We start from the raw sequence: 21,326 nt of genomic DNA, 5'->3' as shown, positions 1-21,326 counted from the left end.
TTGATTTGCCTTCAATCATACTTACACAAAACCAATTTTAATTGGTTTGGTGATCCTCATGCTTATACCTTGATCCCTGATTATTTGGGATCCCCTAACAATAATTAACCTTGGCTTCAACATCATGGCTTCAAAATCTCAGGGACTGGTTTGGACAAAACTCAACAGTACTTTTTTCTGCGGCTGTTGATAAAACCAACATGATCGCCAGCGTCCAATGACGGATATGGCACAAGAAGAACAACAATAATTAAAAAGGATAAAAGCTTGTGTCAAAGGAATAGCAAAGGAGGAACATAGTGGCTAAGAAGAGCGAAAATGTTAAAATGTTGAAGAATTGAAAGGGGGCATTTTACAGTTCCAAAGACATTTTAATACTAAATTTGCATTTCAACATCAAAACTAAAGACAGTTGCAAAAAAGACCTCAGTATATTAATATACCTGCTAAGCAGGGGTGAAATTCAGCAGGTTCTGACAGGTTCTGGAGAACCGGTAGCAGAAATTTTGAGTAGTTCGGAGAACCAGCAAATACCATCTCTGGCTGGCCCCAGAGTGGGGTGGGAATTGAGATTTTGCAGTATCCTTCCCCTGCCATGCCCACCAAGCCACACCACGCCCACCAAGCCACGCTCATAGAATCGGTAGTAAAATAATTTGAATTCCACTGCTGCTAAGATAAGATTGGGCTCCACTTTGACACTCTTTCACAAGACTCTGAAGACATGGTTTTGCCAATGGGCCTGGGGACTTCAGAGTGATATGGAGCGCATTAAGTGGCTCATTTGATCGTTGTTGCCAAGGGGAGGGGTTATTGCTTTTTGTATTGTTTTCGTATTTATCCTTGTAAACCACTCAAAGTCACTGAGAATGAATTGGGCAGCCATATAAATTTTCATGAATAAATAAAAATTAATATCTACTATTTTTATTTTGTTCTCTAAAAATTAAGACACAATATTTAGATTTTACCATATATTCATGACGGTTTATTTTTTGAGGGAAAAGTTTTATGTTTGTTTATAGAATAAACAGACCCTCAAGTAATAATTAACATTATTTAATTTGGCTTACACAGGTAATCCTTGATTTACAACCGTTCCTTTAACGACTGTTCAAAATTAGGACCTTGGGGGGAAAGTGACTTACTACGTATACTCACACTTATGTTACAATGGAAATTCCAGTCCCAATTGTGGCTGTAAGTGGAGAACTAGATGTACTTATTTTTTTCTCAAATATGCCACCTAAAATTAACACCAAATTTAATTTTTCTTTCTCTGTTGTACCTTATCAAAGAGCCCGTGGATTCTGCCTAGAAATAGATTAATTTAAATATTTTATAATTAAAAAACAACAACAATCTGAAACCCACACAATATCAGGTGTTCTTGAACAGCCTATATTGAATGTCTATAATCTCCTCCATTGTAGAGAATAGAAAATGTTTGTCCCACAATCACAACCCTTGAATCAGAATCTATTTAAACAGCAAAGCTGGCTGAGGAACTCTGGGAATTGAAGTCCACAAGTCTTAAAGTTGCCAAAGTTGGAGACCCCTGTTCTAGATAATGCAGACTAACCAAGAAAGGCCAGAAGAAAAGTTGGGAACAACAGTGATTCTCAGTGCATTCTTTAAGAAGTGGATAATTAAACATGTGAAATCAAGGGGAAATATCTTCCCACTTCCATAAATTTTATTACAATGGGGAAGAAAGCTTCTCAGAAATTAACCACTTGCAATGTATCTAATGTAGAGTTATGAAAGTGAATCAAACTTATTAATCTAGAACAAATTATGACACACTAAGCTATATCTTAATTTAAAATGTGTTACATTTATTTCTTACTATGTTTTTATTTTGCTGTTGTTAGCCATATTCTTGAAATAGGCAGCCATATACTATGAATGAATGAATGAATGATCATGAAACAGGTGACTCATGGGAGGATTCCACCATATAGAAGAACCAGATTGGATTTTTGGAAAAAATATATCTGTTTTAGCTTCTGGCAATTCGGTCCCTACAAGGTGTAACTTCCACTTCTTTAAAACTTATCAGACCATGCTGAAAAGACTACCTTTTAAAGCAGCTTTTTCAACAAAGCCCAACCATTTAACTGCTATCTCTCTGCTATGCTAATAGAAAGAACATGGCTTTCTTGGCTGCCATTCTATTATATCCATAAATTCATACTCAAAGTTTCTGGATAATTTCTGGATGACAATACAGGTCTGGAAGAAAACCTAAAGGAATGGAAAACTTTCTATTCATGACTTTCTTCCTTTTCTTCACCATGACCTCACTATTTTAGAGTATCCTGTAAGACTAAAGCAAATCAATACAGTATCTTCTTCCCCAATTTTCTCCTTCTACTATGGTACTTCTTCCACAGCCTTGACACTCTGATCTGAAGGCCAATAGAAATCACTAATCTGTTCACCACTTAAGCCTGATTAATCATAACTTTATGTTACAAACAAACATTTGTGTATAGACAATTTGCTCTTTGTACCCTGTTTCCCCCTGATAATATGCCCAATCGGGCTTTTGAGTGCATGGCAATAAGGCTAACAGCTTATTTAAAAAAAAAAAAAAAGGTTCAAAAAAATATAAGACAGGGTCTTATTTTCGGGGAAACATGGTATGTATAATAACCTAAGTTTGTTTATTGCAGAGCCCAGTGGGAAACTAATCAAAATTCTGGACTGCACATATTAATACTGGTATATGTTTAGTTTCCTACTTTTTACTGTTAAGTGAACTGATGTACATGTTAGTAAATTAATTATATATTACATGAATCTATAGATAAGATTCATTTTAATTAGAATATAGGACAATAGCCTTCATTTTTTCTTTTCATTTTTGCATATAAAATTAAAAGGTTTTGGGTGGGTTTTTTTTTGCAAAATATATAATCTGACATCCTAGGTTAGTTCAGCCCCTCCAAAAGCTGCAAACCCGGATGTAATACTTAATGTGACAGAATAAGAAAATATAACATGGGACATTCTATGAAGATCTATAATGGAAAGAGGTACCCTAAAATGCGCTGCTCCTCCCTCATTCTGTAGCAGATAGCACCAAATTGGAAGTGGGGAGTCACATAGAAAGCCCACGAGGGATCTTTGGAGCTCTCTGACTTGCTTGTTTTCTTGCAGTCACTAACACTTATGATGTTACCTAGTATGGGTAATGAAAACTCTGCAAGAAAACAAGCAAGCTCAGAGAGCACCAAGGACCCCTCATTTTAAACCAGAAGCTACATATATTCTCCTTTATTGATAGAAAGCCCATCTCTGTATTTTCAGAATATCAACAGAAGAAAGCTCCAACATCCGGTTAGTTAAAAATATCCAGGGATAAAGTGGAAAAAAAAAAATGGGAAGCAGATCAGAAAACAAATCCTTGCCCAAGAAAACGTAACTACAGGAAGGCCAGTCTCCCTCTCTCCACTGTAGAAAATGGACTTTCCATGTAATCCAGAGTTACATTTCCAACAGTGAAGAAGGGCAGCCTATAGTGGGACATACCAAAATAATCTCACTGTGCAGGAATATGCAGAATGCAATCAGACACAACCTATACCTCTGAAAGATACATTTGTCGAAGGAAGCAGAAATTTGAATATTCAGTTTGCAGTGTCTCAGGAAACAGAAGACCATGTTCATGTGTCTTCTTGGAAGCCATCAGTAGAGAATACAGATGAGACTATTGCATTCCTAGTTGAGTATGCCATTCATTATCCCCTCAAAACAGAAACATATTAACACTCCTAAGCCAAAGTCATGTACAGGCACCTATCTGGATATGGTTGAGATAGAAATCTTGCTACTTAATACAGACTCTTAAAATGACACAAAGCAGTAATCAAATGCTGTTGGGAAACAGATCTTAGCAGGGTGGATAAAAATCGATGATTTTTTAAAAAAAAAATTAAATCAGTTTTTTTAATTTAAATCGATTTTTTTTATTTAAATCAGTTTTTTTATTTTTATCAAATTTATTTTAATAAAATGCTTTTGAAGTAAAAATCTAACTAAAGATAGTTTCAATTTAAGATACATTAATAATTTAATTTATTCAGCATGAAATGGAACTTAGTTATATAGCACGAGGCTGTATATTCTGCAATATTGGGACTGTCAGTGAGTCAACAGCAGGTCAAAGGAGGAGTTGATGCAGGAAAGAAATGACAGTTGCTCTTTTAAAATTATGATTTAAATCGAGTTGATTTAAATCAAGCACTAGTGATTTAAATCATGATTTAAATCCACCCTGGATCTTAGTAGTTCCTCATATGTTCAAAAGTCATTCCTCCTCCAGGAGGGCTTCTTCAGGAGGTTTGGGTCAAAAAGATGATTAAACACAGCTCCTGACTTTTGTGAAAGATATAAACTAATTTTTAGAATAAACACTGGATCTGGGCAGAGAAAAGAAGTTATTACACAAAGATTCTTTTTGAAGACAAAGTTCTAAGTATGAGAGTTCCTTGAAGAGATGACAGCCCTCAAAAGTATTACTTTTGAACACAGATATGGTATTCAGAAATTTGACAGTTCCAGTGTCACTGTAGCTAGAATGAAGGCCTGCTGAGGGGAAAACAATTGGAAAAAAAACTAGCAGTTCTTGCACTCCTTCTGTCATGATTGTAGTGGTTAGAAAGGGCTTACTTTGCCAAAACAAACAGGACAGAGGAAAAGTAAAATAGGAAACAATAGAATCCTTGGCAAAGTTTTGGAAAAATACTTTTTTTGTAAGAACCAAAAGTCTGACTCCTAGAGCAGAGCAAATGAAAAGACCAATCCAATCCATTTAGAGAAATGACTTAACACACAAATGATGTCTAGAATTTGTTCTAGTCCTACATCCGTCTTCAGCCTGGTCCACCAACTTTTGGGATTGCTGCTCCTGGCATGCCACTTAATGATTATGTGAGATTAATAGTCTGGAAAAAGTTGCACAACCTAGTTTACTGCATACCAGCTTATCAATTCCTTATGTTTTATGAATTCCAAAAGTAATCAGTTGTACATTTTGAATCATACAAATGTAAGTCAACAATACAACCTTCTTTGAAATATATACTTTACATATATATTATTTGATAAATTTATTAATATATACTCTATCATTAAAAAAACCTTTTTGTGTTTAGCAAATGTACATTTTTACATTGAACTGGAATATGAGTGGCAAGAACTCCCACTTTTCATCTTGCAGGAGTTCAGTAAAAACTTAGATGGGTATTTTTCTCCATTCAACCTTTTTGTAAACAAGGAGTCTTAAAAGCTTGCATATCTTTTCTGTGAATTTTGTAAGGCTAACAAAGACATTTCCCCAATATCCCAAGCATATTGAAACTGAACATGTAGCCATTAAAAAATAATATATTCTTTAAGCTCTAAAATTTAGTTCACTGGGTATCACTAACTTTAGAAAGACTTCTCTAGGATGACCATAATTGCTTAAAGACTTTATAGACTGTTGCCCTAAATTTTAAAACAAGTAAAGTCCTCATTTAGATCAAATGAAATCAAGCTGATAATTATAAAGGATTCATACTAAACCAACAATCTTCAATGGAACTTTAGAGAAATATGCCCATAAACTAACACAGTTGAAATGAAGCATTAAAGAGATTTAAAAAAATTACAACCGACAGTAACAAAAATGGAGTGGAGTGGTGTCAAACCTGTACTGAATGATCTTCCACACGTTTCTTCAAAATAGATTTTTTGGGCATTGCTGGTGCCTCATCAGGTCTATAAAGGTACTGAGGTTCAGAAGATTTCGTTGAATTAGTTGAACCAGTCATCGATAGCTATCGCCAGATAGTTCCCGACTCAGATTTCTGCTCAGTTCCTCTTCTTTTCTTTTCCTTCTAGCACTTTCAAGTTCGCGAAAATCTTCATTGAGATATGTTGGACTTGGACTTCTACTAAAACTTCGCTTACGGTACTTTCGTGTTCCTGACAAGAAACCCTGTTGTTCCATGTTCATATCAAGTAATCTGTCATTTCTGTCATATCGAGGTCGTTTGGGTCCCGCCTCTATCGTCCAATGCATATAAGGATTTTCTATGTAGTTCACCTTCCCTATCAGTTTCTCTTGAATCAGTTCTTTTTCTCTCCTCATAGTTCATGCTATAGTCTGATTGATGGAGGAAAACATCCCTATTGTGATAGTCCTCATCATGTCTCCTACTGAAAGGACTAGCCTGATTTTCCTCACGAGAAGGATATCTGTCAAGGCTCCGACGACGTAAAAGGCTTCTGCTAAATATTGGTCCATCAGCCAAATCATCCCTGATTAGAGAGATACATAAATTATAACTTCATGCACAAATTTGAATAGTGTCAGTTGAACAGAAATGTTGAAAAGCAGCCTGCTTATGCATAATCATTATTTTTCCTTTCAACCTAATGCAGTCAGTTCCAAAAGTTTTATAATGTTCGCAACAGGTTCATTTCCTATCACAAACGAAGGTATTTTGTTCTCAATTAAATAACTTCTAAAACAAGTTATTAATGAACAGAGGAAAGATAAAACTTAAGCATAACCTGTAAATCCATTCACTAAATTCTGTATTCAGTTCAAGTTATTTTATTGCTCTCCTCCCATCTGTAGCTTTTGTTTTCTTTTAATCTGTTCTAGAATGTCCGCCAGCCATTAAGGCAGATTTGTCAGAGGAGAGGAGAAGAGAAGGAGAGGAGAAAATCCATGGGTGGGTGTTATTCTCCATTCAACCTTTTTGTAAACAAGGAGTCTTAAAAGCTTGCATATCTTTTCTGTGAATTTTGTAAGGCTAACAAAGACATTTCCCCAATATCCCAAGCATATTGAAACTGAACATGTAGCCATTAAAAAATAATATATTCTTTAAGCTCTAAAATTTAGTTCACTGGGTATCACTAACTTTAGAAAGACTTCTCTAGGATGACCATAATTGCTTAAAGACTTTATAGACTGTTGCCCTAAATTTTAAAACAAGTAAAGTCCTCATTTAGATCAAATGAAATCAAGCTGATAATTATAAAGGATTCATACTAAACCAACAATCTTCAATGGAACTTTAGAGAAATATGCCCATAAACTAACACAGTTGAAATGAAGCATTAAAGAGATTTAAAAAAATTACAACCGACAGTAACAAAAATGGAGTGGAGTGGTGTCAAACCTGTACTGAATGATCTTCCACACGTTTCTTCAAAATAGATTTTTTGGGCATTGCTGGTGCCTCATCAGGTCTATAAAGGTACTGAGGTTCAGAAGATTTCGTTGAATTAGTTGAACCAGTCATCGCATAGCTATCGCCAGATAGTTCCCGACTCAGATTTCTGCTCAGTTCCTCTTCTTTTCTTTTCCTTCTAGCACTTTCAAGTTCGCGAAAATCTTCATTGAGATATGTTGGACTTGGACTTCTACTAAAACTTCGTTTACGGTACTTTCGTGTTCCTGACAAGAAACCCTGTTGTTCCATGTTCATATCAAGTAATCTGTCATTTCTGTCATATCGAGGTCGTTTTGGGTCCCGCCCTCTATCGTCCAATGCATATAAGGATTTTCTATGTAGTTCACCTTCCCTATCAGTTTCTCTTGAATCAGTTCTTTTTCTCTCCTCATAGTTCATGCTATAGTCTGATTGATGGAGGAAAACATCCCTATTGTGATAGTCCTCATCATGTCTCCTACTGAAAGGACTAGCCTGATTTTCCTCACGAGAAGGATATCTGTCAAGGCTCCGACGACGTAAAAGGCTTCTGCTAAATATTGGTCCATCAGCCAAATCATCCCTGATTAGAGAGATACATAAATTATAACTTCATGCACAAATTTGAATAGTGTCAGTTGAACAGAAATGTTGAAAAGCAGCCTGCTTATGCATAATCATTATTTTTCCTTTCAACCTAATGCAGTCAGTTCCAAAAGTTTTATAATGTTCGCAACAGGTTCATTTCCTATCACAAACGAAGGTATTTTGTTCTCAATTAAATAACTTCTAAAACAAGTTATTAATGAACAGAGGAAAGATAAAACTTAAGCATAACCTGTAAATCCATTCACTAAATTCTGTATTCAGTTCAAGTTATTTTATTGCTCTCCTCCCATCTGTAGCTTTTGTTTTCTTTTAATCTGTTCTAGAATGTCCGCCAGCCATTAAGGCAGATTTGTCAGAGGAGAGGAGAAGAGAAGGAGAGGAGAAAATCCATGGGTGGGTGTTATTCCATCCACTGGACATAACTTACATTTCAAGGTGGGGGTTAAATCTTGCATAAAGTGTGCACCAAAATATCTTGATTTTCAAAGATTGCATAAAAAGTTATTAGCAGAAAAATAAAAAATTACTTTTCTTTTGCCAGATAGAATACTGAAATTTCAGTTCATGATGAACAGCAACACTTCATCATGTCTACCTCTTAAAGTAGTTCTACATACATTCAACTGTAAGAATGATATAGCAGTGTATATAATAGTATATAATTTGTTTGACCTGCACCACTGTTTCCCAGTTAATGGAAAAATTCATTTAATCAGTTTTTTCTCTTATTTAGAATCACCTTTTATTTAAAGTAGCCCATCCTGTGCCATAACAAACCACTGAGGTTCTACCATCATATGCTAGAAGTCAGTGAATATAGATGAAAATAGCAATGACATTCTGTTATTCATTCTGCATTGATTTATCAAACATAGGGCTCCTGCGTCTGCATTTGTTGCCTGCCTGCCTTACTGAGTTAAGTTCTTTTTATACCAACTGTTCACTGACTATATTATTTCTTTACAACTTTCCTTCACAATGAACAGGGGGGAAAAATCGATCAACCTATATTTGATCTCTCTCCTAAGTATATGTGTTTTTTAAGTTCAAAGGGGGCCAAAGGAGAAATTTGCTAGCTACTTTTTGAAATGTCACAGCAGATGGTTTTGGAAGCTACTGGAAATTCCTACTGGCAGTTTTTAATCAAAATCCACTCGTAACTGCTAAGTAACTATTTAATCTCACCTTTCTATATACTACAAAGCTACCAAACTGCTTTGACACCTCTCCCAGGGCAATATTGGAAGGTATATATTAGTAAATATCTTTTGTAGAAACCCTTGCCCACATTTTCTTCCATTGCCCCTGCTATGATAGCATACACTCTTATCATTTTAACATGTCAATAGAATTCAATCCCACCTACAGGTAGATGCTGTTCTTCTAGTTTTGCTTTCAAACATTATGAATATAGTGGCTCTTAATTAGCTCCTATTTCAATTAGAAGGGAAATTTTATTTGTACCCTGATGCTACAAATTCTCTAATTCTCTGGATTTATCCCTTTTTTCTTTCCAGACTTTGTTTTATTTTTATTTGTATTATATTTGTATTATATTCTTTTTAATTGGTTTTTCATACTTGCTCATCCTAGAATGAATCTATTTGTATTTATTTATAAATTTCTACACCACTCATCTCACCTATTACATAAGTAAGTTTAATGAATGAATTTTCTTTAACTGGAGTAACTCTAAGTGTTCTATATTCCAGTGAAGCTACAATGATTTTTTTTTAAATCAGCCTTTTAAGATAATAGTTGGGAAAGGTTTGCAATTTGTATTCCTAATTGTTAGCAACATTAAAATTCTTTTAGAATAATATAATTCAAATGGCATGAATAGAATAGAAATATCCTATTTAGTAAAATTAGTTTCCTCACATGGATCATTACAGTATGCAGATGTGTTTATAAAACATCAATAGGTTTAAGAAAATCAAAAGAGTGTCTCAATAAAATTATCCCATTGAATACCACAATGATGCAGAACATGCTCACTGGATGCAATATGCTGACCATTTTCAAAAACAAACAAGTAAACAAATCAGGAACATCATAAAAGACACCATGACTAATTCAGTCATGCCTTGAATAGGAACCTATAATAATTGTAGCATTGTGCTGAATACTCAGTTATAGCTTCCTTATTTTTAAGCTAATTTTTCTAAGTTTTGCTTAATTTTTGTATCTCACAAACATATTATCACTTTATACTTTTACAGGACCTCAACTTATGACCACTGATTTAATAATGGTTCAAATTTACAAGGGCCTCGGAAAAACTGACTTTATGACCTGTATTCATACTTACAACTCTCTCACCAGCCCCATGGTCGTGGGATCACAATTCAGATGTCTGGCAACTGGCATTTATATTTACAACCGATTGCAACTTTTTTGCCAATTTGTGGCAAAAAAATCTGGGGTTTTTACTTATTGACTATGTAATTAAGTTAACAACTGAGGTGATTCACTTAACAACCACCATAAAAATTACCATATATTGACTCGACTTATGACCATGGCTTACAATAGAAATTCCATCCCAATTGTAGTTATAAGTCAAGAACTACCTATATTGTATAGGTAGTCCTTAACTTACAACAATTTGTTTAGCGGTCTTTCAAAGGTACAACACTGCTTGTGACTTATTTCACTTATGATCATTGTAGCATCCCGAAGTGGTGCAGTGGTTAGAGTGCAGTACTGCCGGCTACTTCAGCTGACTGCTAGCTGCAGTTTGGCAGTTCAAATTTCACCGGCTCAAGGTTGACTCAGCCTTCCATCCTTCGGAGGTGGGTAAAATAAGGACCCAGATTGTTGGGGGCAATATGCTGACTCTGTAAATAGCTTAGAGAGGGCTGTAAAAGCACTATGAAGCTATAAGTCTAAGTGCTATTACTATCCCCATGGTTGTGTGATCAGAATTTGGAAGCCCAGCAACTGGTTTATATTTATGACAGTTGCAGTGTCCCAGGGTCATGTGATCATCTTTTGCAACCTTCTGACAAAATCAATGGGAAAGTCAGATTCACTTAATAACCCTGTTAGTAACTTAACAACTGCAGTGATTCACTTAACATCTCTGGCAAAAAAAAGGTCATAAAATGCAGGAAAACTCACTTAACAATTGTCTTGCTTAGCAACATAAATTTGTGGCTCAGTTATGGTCATAGGTCAAGGGCTACCTGCATGTTTAAAAAACAATAGAAAATCAACACTTTTGATGTAGAAATAAAACCTTCCCCAGGGACAAGGATTTTTCATTTTCAGCAGTGAAATATTAACTGATTGTTCTATTTGAATACACATTTGATTACAGATCACCAAACAACTTTCATTGCAAATGCATCATGTTATTCAGTGTTCAAAAGGAAATATTTTACCATTATATCACAGATTCATGCTATTCCAAAGATTCTTTTTTTCCTAAATATATTTTGCATATGCCTTTTTCTATAATCTTATTGCAAATAGAAAATTGGTAATAGTAAAAACCATCTGCAGATGAAACACAGCCCATATATTAGTTTACAAAAACAGGATGTTTGAATTCTGTTGAACTGTAATCTATTTTCTACATAAGATTTTGCACCTGTAAGTTTAGTAAACTTTAGTTACTAAACTTTCACCAGGAGACAGGATATTCATTAATAGAATACTTCTTCATTTTCCTCCCCATCTTGTAAAGTTAAAAAAAAACAATGGTTTCAGTTCCACATTTGCTCTTAATGCTTAGCATCCACTTGATAAAAACACGGAATTTCATAATACTGTTGATTAAAGATGAACGACTTCCACAAACAAATAATTTTGCTCATTCGTCAAAATACAGAAATACTTTCAGTGCATTTTAGATGAATAGATGATATTAGAGTGAATGCTATTTACAATTTATTGCTTTGTACTTGGAAAATTATGAAATGAAATAAAAAATAAATGAAATGAAATAAATAAATATTTATTTATTAAATAAAAAAATTCATTTTTGGAAAATAAAAATAGAACCTAACAGCATCCCAGTGCTTTTTTGCACATCTTCCCACAGAAAAGACAAAGATAAGCTGGGAATGGTAGGAAGCATCCTGGAGGAGGAAACATGAAGTATCTTCACCATTTTGCTTTTGAATAAATAGATACCTTATTACCCAAAAAGGTTAAATCATGGCAACTGAACCAAAATTTATTAAAATTGAGATGTTTCGCTACTCATCCAAATAACTTCTCCAGTCAAAATGAAAATTTGTATAGGCAGAGAGGCAGAGTTGTTGGAATGAACCAACTCTTGCCATAGAGACTGCAGAGTGTTTCTCCCCAAAATGAAAAGCAACGTGCAAATGAAAACACAATCATCCAGCACAGATTTAGACCATTGTATTGTGAACAGTCAAGCCCCATCTCCCACGATATCTATTTCACTTGAGCATTCTTAATATATTACTAAATTTCCAAATATACCCATCAACCCAAAAATGTACATTGTATGTGACTGATAATCTATTCCACATATTGAATATGACTGAAGTATTACACAAAGAACATTAATGTGAATATATACTATTATACTCATACCACAGAATGTTTGCTTTCTTCATTTAATTAATATACAGAAAAGGGCAAATCTATCTTTAATGAAAATCCAAATACTGATATTATACCGAAAATGTTATTTTCTTTTGGACTTTGTCAAACAACTGATATGTATTCTTTTATTAAATTATTTTTAAATGTATTGCAGTTTACTGAAACACTGCATTACTGTATTATTAACACTACTACTATTTTTGTTACAGTATATGAGTTGCCATTCATTTTAGAATTATGAAATATTCATTTTGGAATTATGAAATATCAGTCTGAGAAAGTACACTAAATACTCTCTCCTAGATCTGGAATTCTCAATATTACTTGGCAATGTTATTTTTCATTACTTCTTAGAAGATTGTGGTGTTTTATATCAAACATGGAAAAGCATGAAGAAACATAACTGTGAGAAAAAAGTCTTGAAAGAAACCTACCTATCCATATCACTCAGGCTATCAACTGGTGAGCCCAGTCTATCACATAATCTCTTTCTCTCAGGTGTATCAATACCATAACGATCATTGCCAACAGTGATCCGCAAATTCTGTTCCACTGAAGATTCAGAGTGTCGACTTCTAGAACGCCGACGTGGAGAACGTGAGCGCCGACCTGGAGAACGTGAGCGCCGACCCGGGGAGCGTGAGTGTGGACCCGGGGAATGTCTCTGTAATTGGAGAAAAATATTATTCTATCACATTGGCTATGCTATCAAAAAAAAATAAATCAAAATATAACCAGAGGTTTTATATTGGAGTACGTAATATTATTGTGATTCAGTATGGAACCTACCTATCCGACCATCCATCCACCCACCTACCCACACAACACAGGTATATAATTTTGGAAATAAACCAATTTAAAAAGCAGTATACACACCAAGCTTGCATTATCTATGGAATAAATGCACAAGTTGTCCTCAACTTACAATAATAATTGAGCCCCAAATTTCTGTTGCTAAGTGAGACATTTGTTAAGTGAATTTTGCTCCATTTTATTATCTTTCTTGCCATATTTTTTAAGTGAATCACTGGAATTAAGTTAGTGACATTGCTGAGTGAATCTGGCTTTCCCATTGACTTAGCTTGTCAGAAGGTTGCAAAAGGTGATCATATGAACCCAGGACACTGCAATAGTCATAAATATGAGTCATTTGCCAAATTCCTGAATTTTGATCATGTGACCATGGGGATACTGCAGTGCATGGGTGAAATGCTCCCGGTTCGGACCGGATCACCGGTAGCGATGGCAGCTGGTGGTTCAGAAAACCGGTAGCAAAAATCCCTGGCCCCGCCCCCTGCCCCTGTTGAGCCCGCCATCAGAGGGTTGTGGTTTTTTTTTAACTTTTAAAAACATTTTTTTCTTCAGCCGAAAAAATGCTTTTAAAAGTAAAAAAAAAGCCTTTGATGATCCCACGGCTCAGCTGGGATCATCAGAACCCTTTAAAAGTTTATTTTTTAACAACCTCTTCGGCTTTAAGTTTATTTTTTAACAACCTCTTCGGCTTTAAAAAAAAGCTTTTAAAAGGCTCCTCTGGCAATCCCAGCTGAGTTGTCTGATCACCAGAACCTCTAAAAAACATGTTTTCTACAAGCTCTTCGGCCAAAGAGGTTGTTAAAACAATCCTTTTAAAAGGTTTTGGCGATCAGGGAACTTCAGCTAGGGTCGTCAGAGGAGCCTTTTAAAATCTTTTTTTCCTCTGGCGATCCCAGCTAAGTCGCCTGATCATCACAGGCTTTTAAAATCATTTTTTTACAACCTCTTACAACAGCCCCCGCCCATGCCCACCCAATCACCCCGTCCCCACTTGCCTAATTGCTGCTTCTTTCCAGCTCGCTAAGCCTTGCTTTGCTTTGGCTGCTGCAATCAGTTGCATCAGCTAGCAACTGAATCTGCCTGCCTGCAGTCCATTTCCTAGGTGAGCAACTCAATCTGCCTGCGTCCAATTGGGTAAGTAAATGGGGGGGAGCTTTAAAAAATAGTTAATTGGGGTTTTTTTAAAGTTTTTTTTTTTAGACAGCAATTTAAAGTTAAGGAAGTTTTAAATTTAGCTGCTTTTATCTAAAACAATGGTCTCCAATCTTAGTAACTTTAAGGCTTGTGAACTTCAACTCCCAGAGTTCCCAGCTTTGCTGATCTAAAATTTATAAATAAAATAAAATAAAATAAAATAATAAAATAAAATATTTGTGCAGCTTTCTGAGATTTGGTGTGTTTCTGTAGTGTTTCACTCTAGCTACACAAACACACAAAATCTCACAAAACTCTGTGTGTGTGTGTCTGTTGTGTTGTGTGTGTGTAAAGTGTGAAAGTTGGTTTTTGAGCTTTTTGTGGCTATGCGAGGTTCCTGCTTGTTGCAGGGGCCATTTTGGGTGAAGTGCAGCTTCTTTTACATTGTGTATGAGTCAGTTGTGTTGTGTTGTGTTGTGTTGTGTGTGTGTAAAGTGTGAAAGTTGATTTTTGGTACCTCTTATTGTTTTGTATACTTTGTTTATTATTTTTATTATTTATTGTTATTGGCCACGCCCACCGAGTCATCTGACCAAGCCATGCCCACCAATCAAGCCACGCCCACAGAACTGGTAGGGGGAAAAACAGATTTCACTCCTGCTGCAGTGGTCGTGTGAAAAATAGTCATAACTGACTTTTTTCAGTGCTGTTGCAACTTTCAACAGTCACTAAATAAATTGTTATAAGTCGAGGACTACCTGTATTTTCAAGTGCTATAAACCATAAATATTAAGGCATTCCAGGCAGTTTTGAAGATTCTCATTCTTCAGCAACCATTTAAATTGGCAGTGATTAACTACATTTTAGTTATATTATGCTGATTTGGGGGGGGGTGTTGAGTTTTCAAATTGGCTACTATGTTTTTAAGTATCCAAAGTTAAGTGAATGGACATTAAGGAGCAGGCAAATAAACTAAATAGAAATAATTTTTTAATATTTTTTTTAAAAAATAATTGTAATCCATTTTGTATTTGTAGTAGTGATGTAAGGCAGAAATTTTTTCATTGTGAAAAACATGCTATAATTTACTTAATATTCCATTTATAAGAAAACATTCTCTAATGAATGTTACTGTAAACATAATGTATTAATATCCAACATTGAAACTGAGATAAGTATTATTTTTCTTAATCTAAACTGTCATTCTTTACATTTCCTTTCTCAACACATTAATATACAGATATAATGGGATGTTATGTGATATATATTAATTAAACACAAAGTTTTACTGTGGTTTCCCAGCCACAATATTTAAAGAATCCTGTAGATAGCAAAGAGCCAAAAGTTATTTGTAACCATAATCATAACCCTGATCCTACATGAATCTGCCAGCGCCCTTTCAAAACATCTGTCATTACATCTGCTGGTAGCAGAAGTTAAAAGTAAATTATGCAAAAAGCATTTTCTTCTTTGAGGACATATTTCCTAAATACCTTTCTAGTTTCAATGGAGTCTTAACATTTTGAGAGAGGGAGTGTAATTTCTGTATCTCTCTCTCTCTCTCTCTCTCTCCCTACCTACCTACCTACCTACCTACCATCTCACTGTTGCAGCGACTCTGGGTGATGTCTACATCATGCATTTTATGTATTGCATGTAATATTTCCTCATCAGGTTCTCCTTGTAGGGGACCTATTCTTCCCTGAAATTATTTTGGATGCTCCTTTCTGCATGTTTTGTAATTCTATAATATCTTAACATACAGGAACTGTACACAGCAATCACCACACACTCGTAGTCCTCACGATTACAATTGAACCCAAAATTTCCGTTAGGCAGTTCTTAAGTAAGGTTTATCACATTTTATGACCTTTTTTCCAATAAACAAGAAAAAATGTGTGAAATGTGGACCAACTGAGTACTGCAACCCATAGAAAATGGTATGGGCATAATCCCATTTATCTTATTTGATGTCCTGTTTTATACATACACTGAATAAGTTCTAAATTAAGAAAACAATTTAATATTTTCTTTAAAATGAAGAAACTATTTCTGCCCATGCATGCATGCAAGCAAATAAATCCACAAATATTATTGTAATTAACGTTGTTAAAAGCAATACTTACTGGACCAACACCAGGATAAATGAAGTTGCTAGATAATATGTGAAATTCCCTATCAAAAGATGGGAAACTTTCTAAACCTAGAGGGTCTGAAAATTCTTTAGTTCGTCTTGCTTCAAATTAAAATGTATGGTATTTGGTGATCAGCATTTTCAAACTATAATGCATTGTCAAAAAATTTATGTAAAACAACTACTGTACATTAACATGAATTGAATAATGTATATTACAAGCCACCTTAGGGGCACTATGCTTTGTAAAGTTATTCAGAAAATATTTTTAAAAGATAAAACAGGAAAAACACATACTGAATATGAAATAAATGAAAAGTAGATACTATTCCTATGGTTTATCTAGGAAATAATCCCCTGGGTATTTTCTGTAATTATATCTGCATAATGTAAATTTTTAAAACGATTTTCAAGGAAGCCTGATTAGACTTATGTACTGAATTCCTAGGGGTGCAATGACTCAGCGGTTAAAGCCTGGTTCAAGACCCCAGTGTTGTGTGACAGGGTGAGCTCCAGTTACTTGCCGCAACTCCTGCCCACCTAACATTTCAAAAGCATGCAAACGCGAGTAGATAAATAGGTATTACTTTGATGAGAAGGTAACAGTATTTACATGCACCTCAGTGTAGTCTTGTTGGGTACATGACCAGGTAAAGTGTCTTCAGACAACGCTGGCTCCTCAGCTAAGAAACGGAGAGGTGCACTACCGCCTAGCTTAAAGAGAAACCTTTATCTTTACTGAAATCCTAATTTATAAATTGAGTTGCACAGCCCCAGTATTGTAATTTAGTGATAGAAGCAAAATCTAAAGGTAAATTGAGCAGAAGAGTATAGTAAAACCCAAAATGAAAAAACTGCAGTGGATGTAGTTGAAGGCAGGTGACAATTTACAAGGTTGTGACAAGAAAAAAGTGCACATTGCTTCAAAAACATTAAAAACATTCATTAATCTATGTTAGTTTATCATTAACCTGAGTACGATTTCATTAATATCACTTCACTACATTTGTGTAATGTACCATCATAATCAGGATCACAAATCTAGCTGTTAAACTCCTTAATATTACCGAAAATATATTTATGCCCTCTCTCATGTAGCTAGAGTGTATTTTTAACTTCTGAGCTGGATATGGAATCACTGCATTTTTCAAGTCCTGCCTTTAAAACATTCCATTTGTTCTAGAACATGGCTATACAGAAATACCGTAAATATGTAAAATCTTATCTGGATTCTTGTATTATGCTGACTTATATGATTGGTTTAGCATGTGGTGTATATTCAGCCACTGTAGTTGTAAATGACATTTGATGCCTTAGTGTATTGTGTTACCTGAAATCAATTGTGATTTACATTACTGTTTCAGTTTGGATGGGTGAGCTCTTAGTACAATGATTAAATCAATAACTTGGATCACTGATTTTCGACTAGATATACAAAGAAAAATTCCACTGAATTCAAGCAAGAATCTTTCATTTGGTTAAAAGAATCATAACAACACTCAAGAGATCCCAAGAGGAAGTATGAGGTTCATTATTCTCTGGGTTCTTTCTTGTAAGATCCCAACAAATACTTTTATTATAGTAGGTATGTAATTCAGATCTATATACTATAGAAGTGAGAGCCAACTTGGTGTAATGGTTAAGGCATCTCACTAGAAATTTGGGAGATTGTGAATTCTAGTCCTGCCTTAGGCACAAGGCCAGCTAGGTGACCTTGAGTCAGTTACAGTACTTTCAGCCCTAAGAAAGAGATAATGGCAAACTACTTTTGAAAAAGTTTGCAAAAAAAAAAACCCCGGACTCATTTAGGAAGACTTTGAAAATCAGACATGAGTGAATGGGGTAAAAAATGCTATACAACTACTTTAACCCTAACTACTTTCACATAATATTATAGTCTATTTATGGTATTCACTTAGTAAATCCACCTCAGGTGTCATAACAAAGCTCAACTGATCACTCCCTCAATTGGAATATCAGCAAATTTTGTGCTGGCAAGCAAACCTCTCCTTCCTTCCTTGCGTTGTGCAATTAAAAACAAATCTTGTTTACATTACAATTTGTGGATAAGACATTCCTTTTCCCCACAATCTGAACTACAATATGAATTTAAACACCACATCAAAACATATTATAAAATGCCTCATCTTAGAATATAGACTGAATTTCATTTATGGTTTCTGAACAAACAATTAAGCTCTCCTTTATAAGGCCATAGAAGGATTTACAATTTCAGTAAAACGTTCAAATTAAAGTGAATTATTTCAAACCCTAAAAAACACTGACTCTAAAATCTCAGTAAAGAACCACACGTTAAGTGGCACACAACTGCACAACCTGTGATTTCTTAGTAAATATCATTCACACACTCCCTAATTTCAATGTCTATCCTCACAGCTGTCTATGCAAACAGTTGTGAAGATATTCTTTTCCATAGAAAAATCTAATATTTTCTGTAACTATTATTTACAAAACACTGATATCTAACTTCTAAGCAGTCCTTATTAAGCATTTTGCTAATGCCTTATTTTAAGTTGAATTAAAAATTAGAATGAATTATATGCCAAAGGCAGTATAAACACAGACTTGTAAGCATGGTTATATATTGTATTGAGCCTAGATCCATCACATAATGATTTTCATAATGAAACCAGAAAATCCTTACTAGAAAACAGTCCTATTTAACACAAGAAACTTGCTTTTAATTAACACTTATGATTGCACTATATGTCGTTTTCTTTACAGAAAAAAGATATAAAATACCCAAGACTAAAGATTTTGAGAGTTCAGAACTCCCAAGCAGCAACTATACTGAACAGGATAAACGGAATTAACCCAAAGGGTAATAAAAATTACATAATCCTAATTGGTATTGTAGAAATTACTTGGGAATTCCCTCTATCTGGTGAAATACTTGTAAACCTTGCCGAGAGCTCAGTATAGAGGTGAAAAGTACTGCCCTTTTAGCTGCCTTCATACAACACACTTAAGTCGTGGCTGGCCATTGCCAAGTGTTACCAAGTTACCTGAACTCGCATTAACACCATCCCCACAAACCGCAACGGCTTGATAAAAACGATACGGCACAAGGGAGGCAGGCACATTTTTGGCTCAGCAGCCCGGCGCCAACTTTGGTAACATATGATTAATTTTCCTACTTGGCAACCGGCGGACGCATTTTCCGGGTTTCCATAGAGAGCCCCTTTCTCTCCCCCTCCCCATTTGCTTTTAAAGGTGTGCTGTGGCGGAGTAAACTTTCCGACGGGGAACCTTGTAGTCGTTGCTCAGCCCAAACCAAACCAAAGACCCGGGATACCGAGATAAGCCTTGGCGGGAGGGAAGCGGGTTTCCTGGGACATTAAGGGGAAGCAAGGATGCTCTCGGGAGCCACTGAAGGCGAACCCGGTGAAGGAACCGTTACCCCAGGACACGGGGAGCCCGCGGGGGAACGCGGGGCGCGTGTTCCGAGGCCGAGGGGGCTCTTCGGCCAATAAGCCCTCGGACTTCTCCGACTTCCCGTCCCCCGCCCCCCCCCACTTAGGGAGAGCGTACCCTGCTACTGCGACGGGGGGATGGCGAGCGACGCGGAGGGCGACCGCTGGACGGCGAGCGGTGGTGGCGGCGGCCCCGTGGAGACGGAGAACGGGAGCGGCGCGGGCTACGGCCTCGACTTGACCCGGTGGTCGGATTGGTGGACGCACCGGACCGGGAACATCGAGAGCCTGAGCTGCTGCTGTTCTCTTTGGGCCGGCTGGAGGGGATCATGCTCGAGCGGCCGCAACCGGGACGGTACATCATGCGGCGGCATAAAAACACTCCCGAGGCCTCCGGCCCCTCTCTCGTTCGCCCTTTTATTCCCTCTCTCGCTTGACCACCCCGCGCGGAACGCGCATGCGCACCGGGCGCATGCCAAAGGTCCGGAAGCTTCCTGCGTGCATCTTTTCAAGATGGCGGGAAAAAGAGTGCGAGTCGCGTGAACAAGGCGCCGCGAGATCTGCAATCCGAGCGCGCGCCGCGGATGGCGCTCACTTGGCTTGCGCAATGATGGAGGAGCTCGCCGCTCGGTTCCTCGGAAAGGGAGCGTCTCCCTCGCTTTGTAAGAAGGTGGTAGACCCTCGTGGCGCCTTAAAGGCCGACGCATTTATTCAAGTGGCGTTTCGGTCCGCAGAAACCGTATCGCAACTGGGGATAGCGCTTAAGTTGCGCTTAAGTTAATGGGGTAAATTCTGCAGGCAAGCAAACTTCCCACTTGGAACCGTAACCGTGTTTGTTTCTCGATACTGTCACCTGCAAGTGGGTCTCTCAACTCTGCAAGTATTCACAGAAACAATTTTGCAGAATTCAACTGCATAAAACGAATGTGAATTCTGTTGGCCTACAGTAGAAAATTTATATTTACTGTAATCCCTGTGACAGACTTACTCTCCTGTAACAAAATTTCCAACTAGTGATTGAAAAATTTTGAGTGGGCAATCTTATTTATCGAGGCCCTCCTCTATAGGGTATACAAAGGGCTCTTTTGCACCGAGTCCTCAAATTGCTTTCCCTACTGCTATAGAATAGAATAGAATAGAATAGAATAGAATAGAATAGAATTTATTGGCCAAGTGTGATTGGACACACAAGGAATTTGTCTTGGTGCATATGCTCTCAGTGTACATAAAAGAAAAGATACATTCATCAAGGTACAACATTTACAACACAATTGATGGTCAATATATCAATATAAATCATAAGGATTGCCAGCAACAAGTTATAGTCATAGTCATAAGTGGAAAGAGATTGGTGATGGGAACTATGAAACGATTAATAGTAGTGCAGATTCAGTAAATAGT

General features: G+C 36.3%; 1 protein-coding gene across 5 annotated transcripts in view; it reads right to left on the bottom strand.

Moving 5' to 3' along the window:
• The window catches only part of LOC131188479 (zinc finger protein 318-like), a 39,123-nt gene extending 18,074 nt beyond the window's left edge, over positions 1-21,049 (bottom strand). For 3 of the 5 annotated variants that reach the window (XR_009152786.1, XR_009152787.1, XM_058163792.1), the window contains exon 1: positions 5,700-5,965. Coding sequence is in view for 3 of the 5 variants with exons in the window: in XM_058163792.1 (XP_058019775.1) it covers positions 5,700-5,822 (123 nt within the window). In the remaining 2 variants the exon portion in view is untranslated. Of the gene's footprint in view, positions 1-5,699; positions 5,966-7,184; positions 7,801-12,844; positions 13,075-20,043 lie in introns of those variants that run through there. The other 2 variants (XM_058163808.1, XM_058163803.1) reach the window with 2 other exon arrangements.
• Between the last annotated feature and the right edge of the window lie 277 nt (positions 21,050-21,326).

This window comes from Ahaetulla prasina, chromosome 1 (genome assembly GCF_028640845.1).
Source record: "Ahaetulla prasina isolate Xishuangbanna chromosome 1, ASM2864084v1, whole genome shotgun sequence".
Taxonomy (NCBI): domain Eukaryota; kingdom Metazoa; phylum Chordata; class Lepidosauria; order Squamata; family Colubridae; genus Ahaetulla; species Ahaetulla prasina.
Note: the sequence above shows the minus strand (reverse complement) of the source record. Positions and strands in the feature narration are given on the sequence as shown.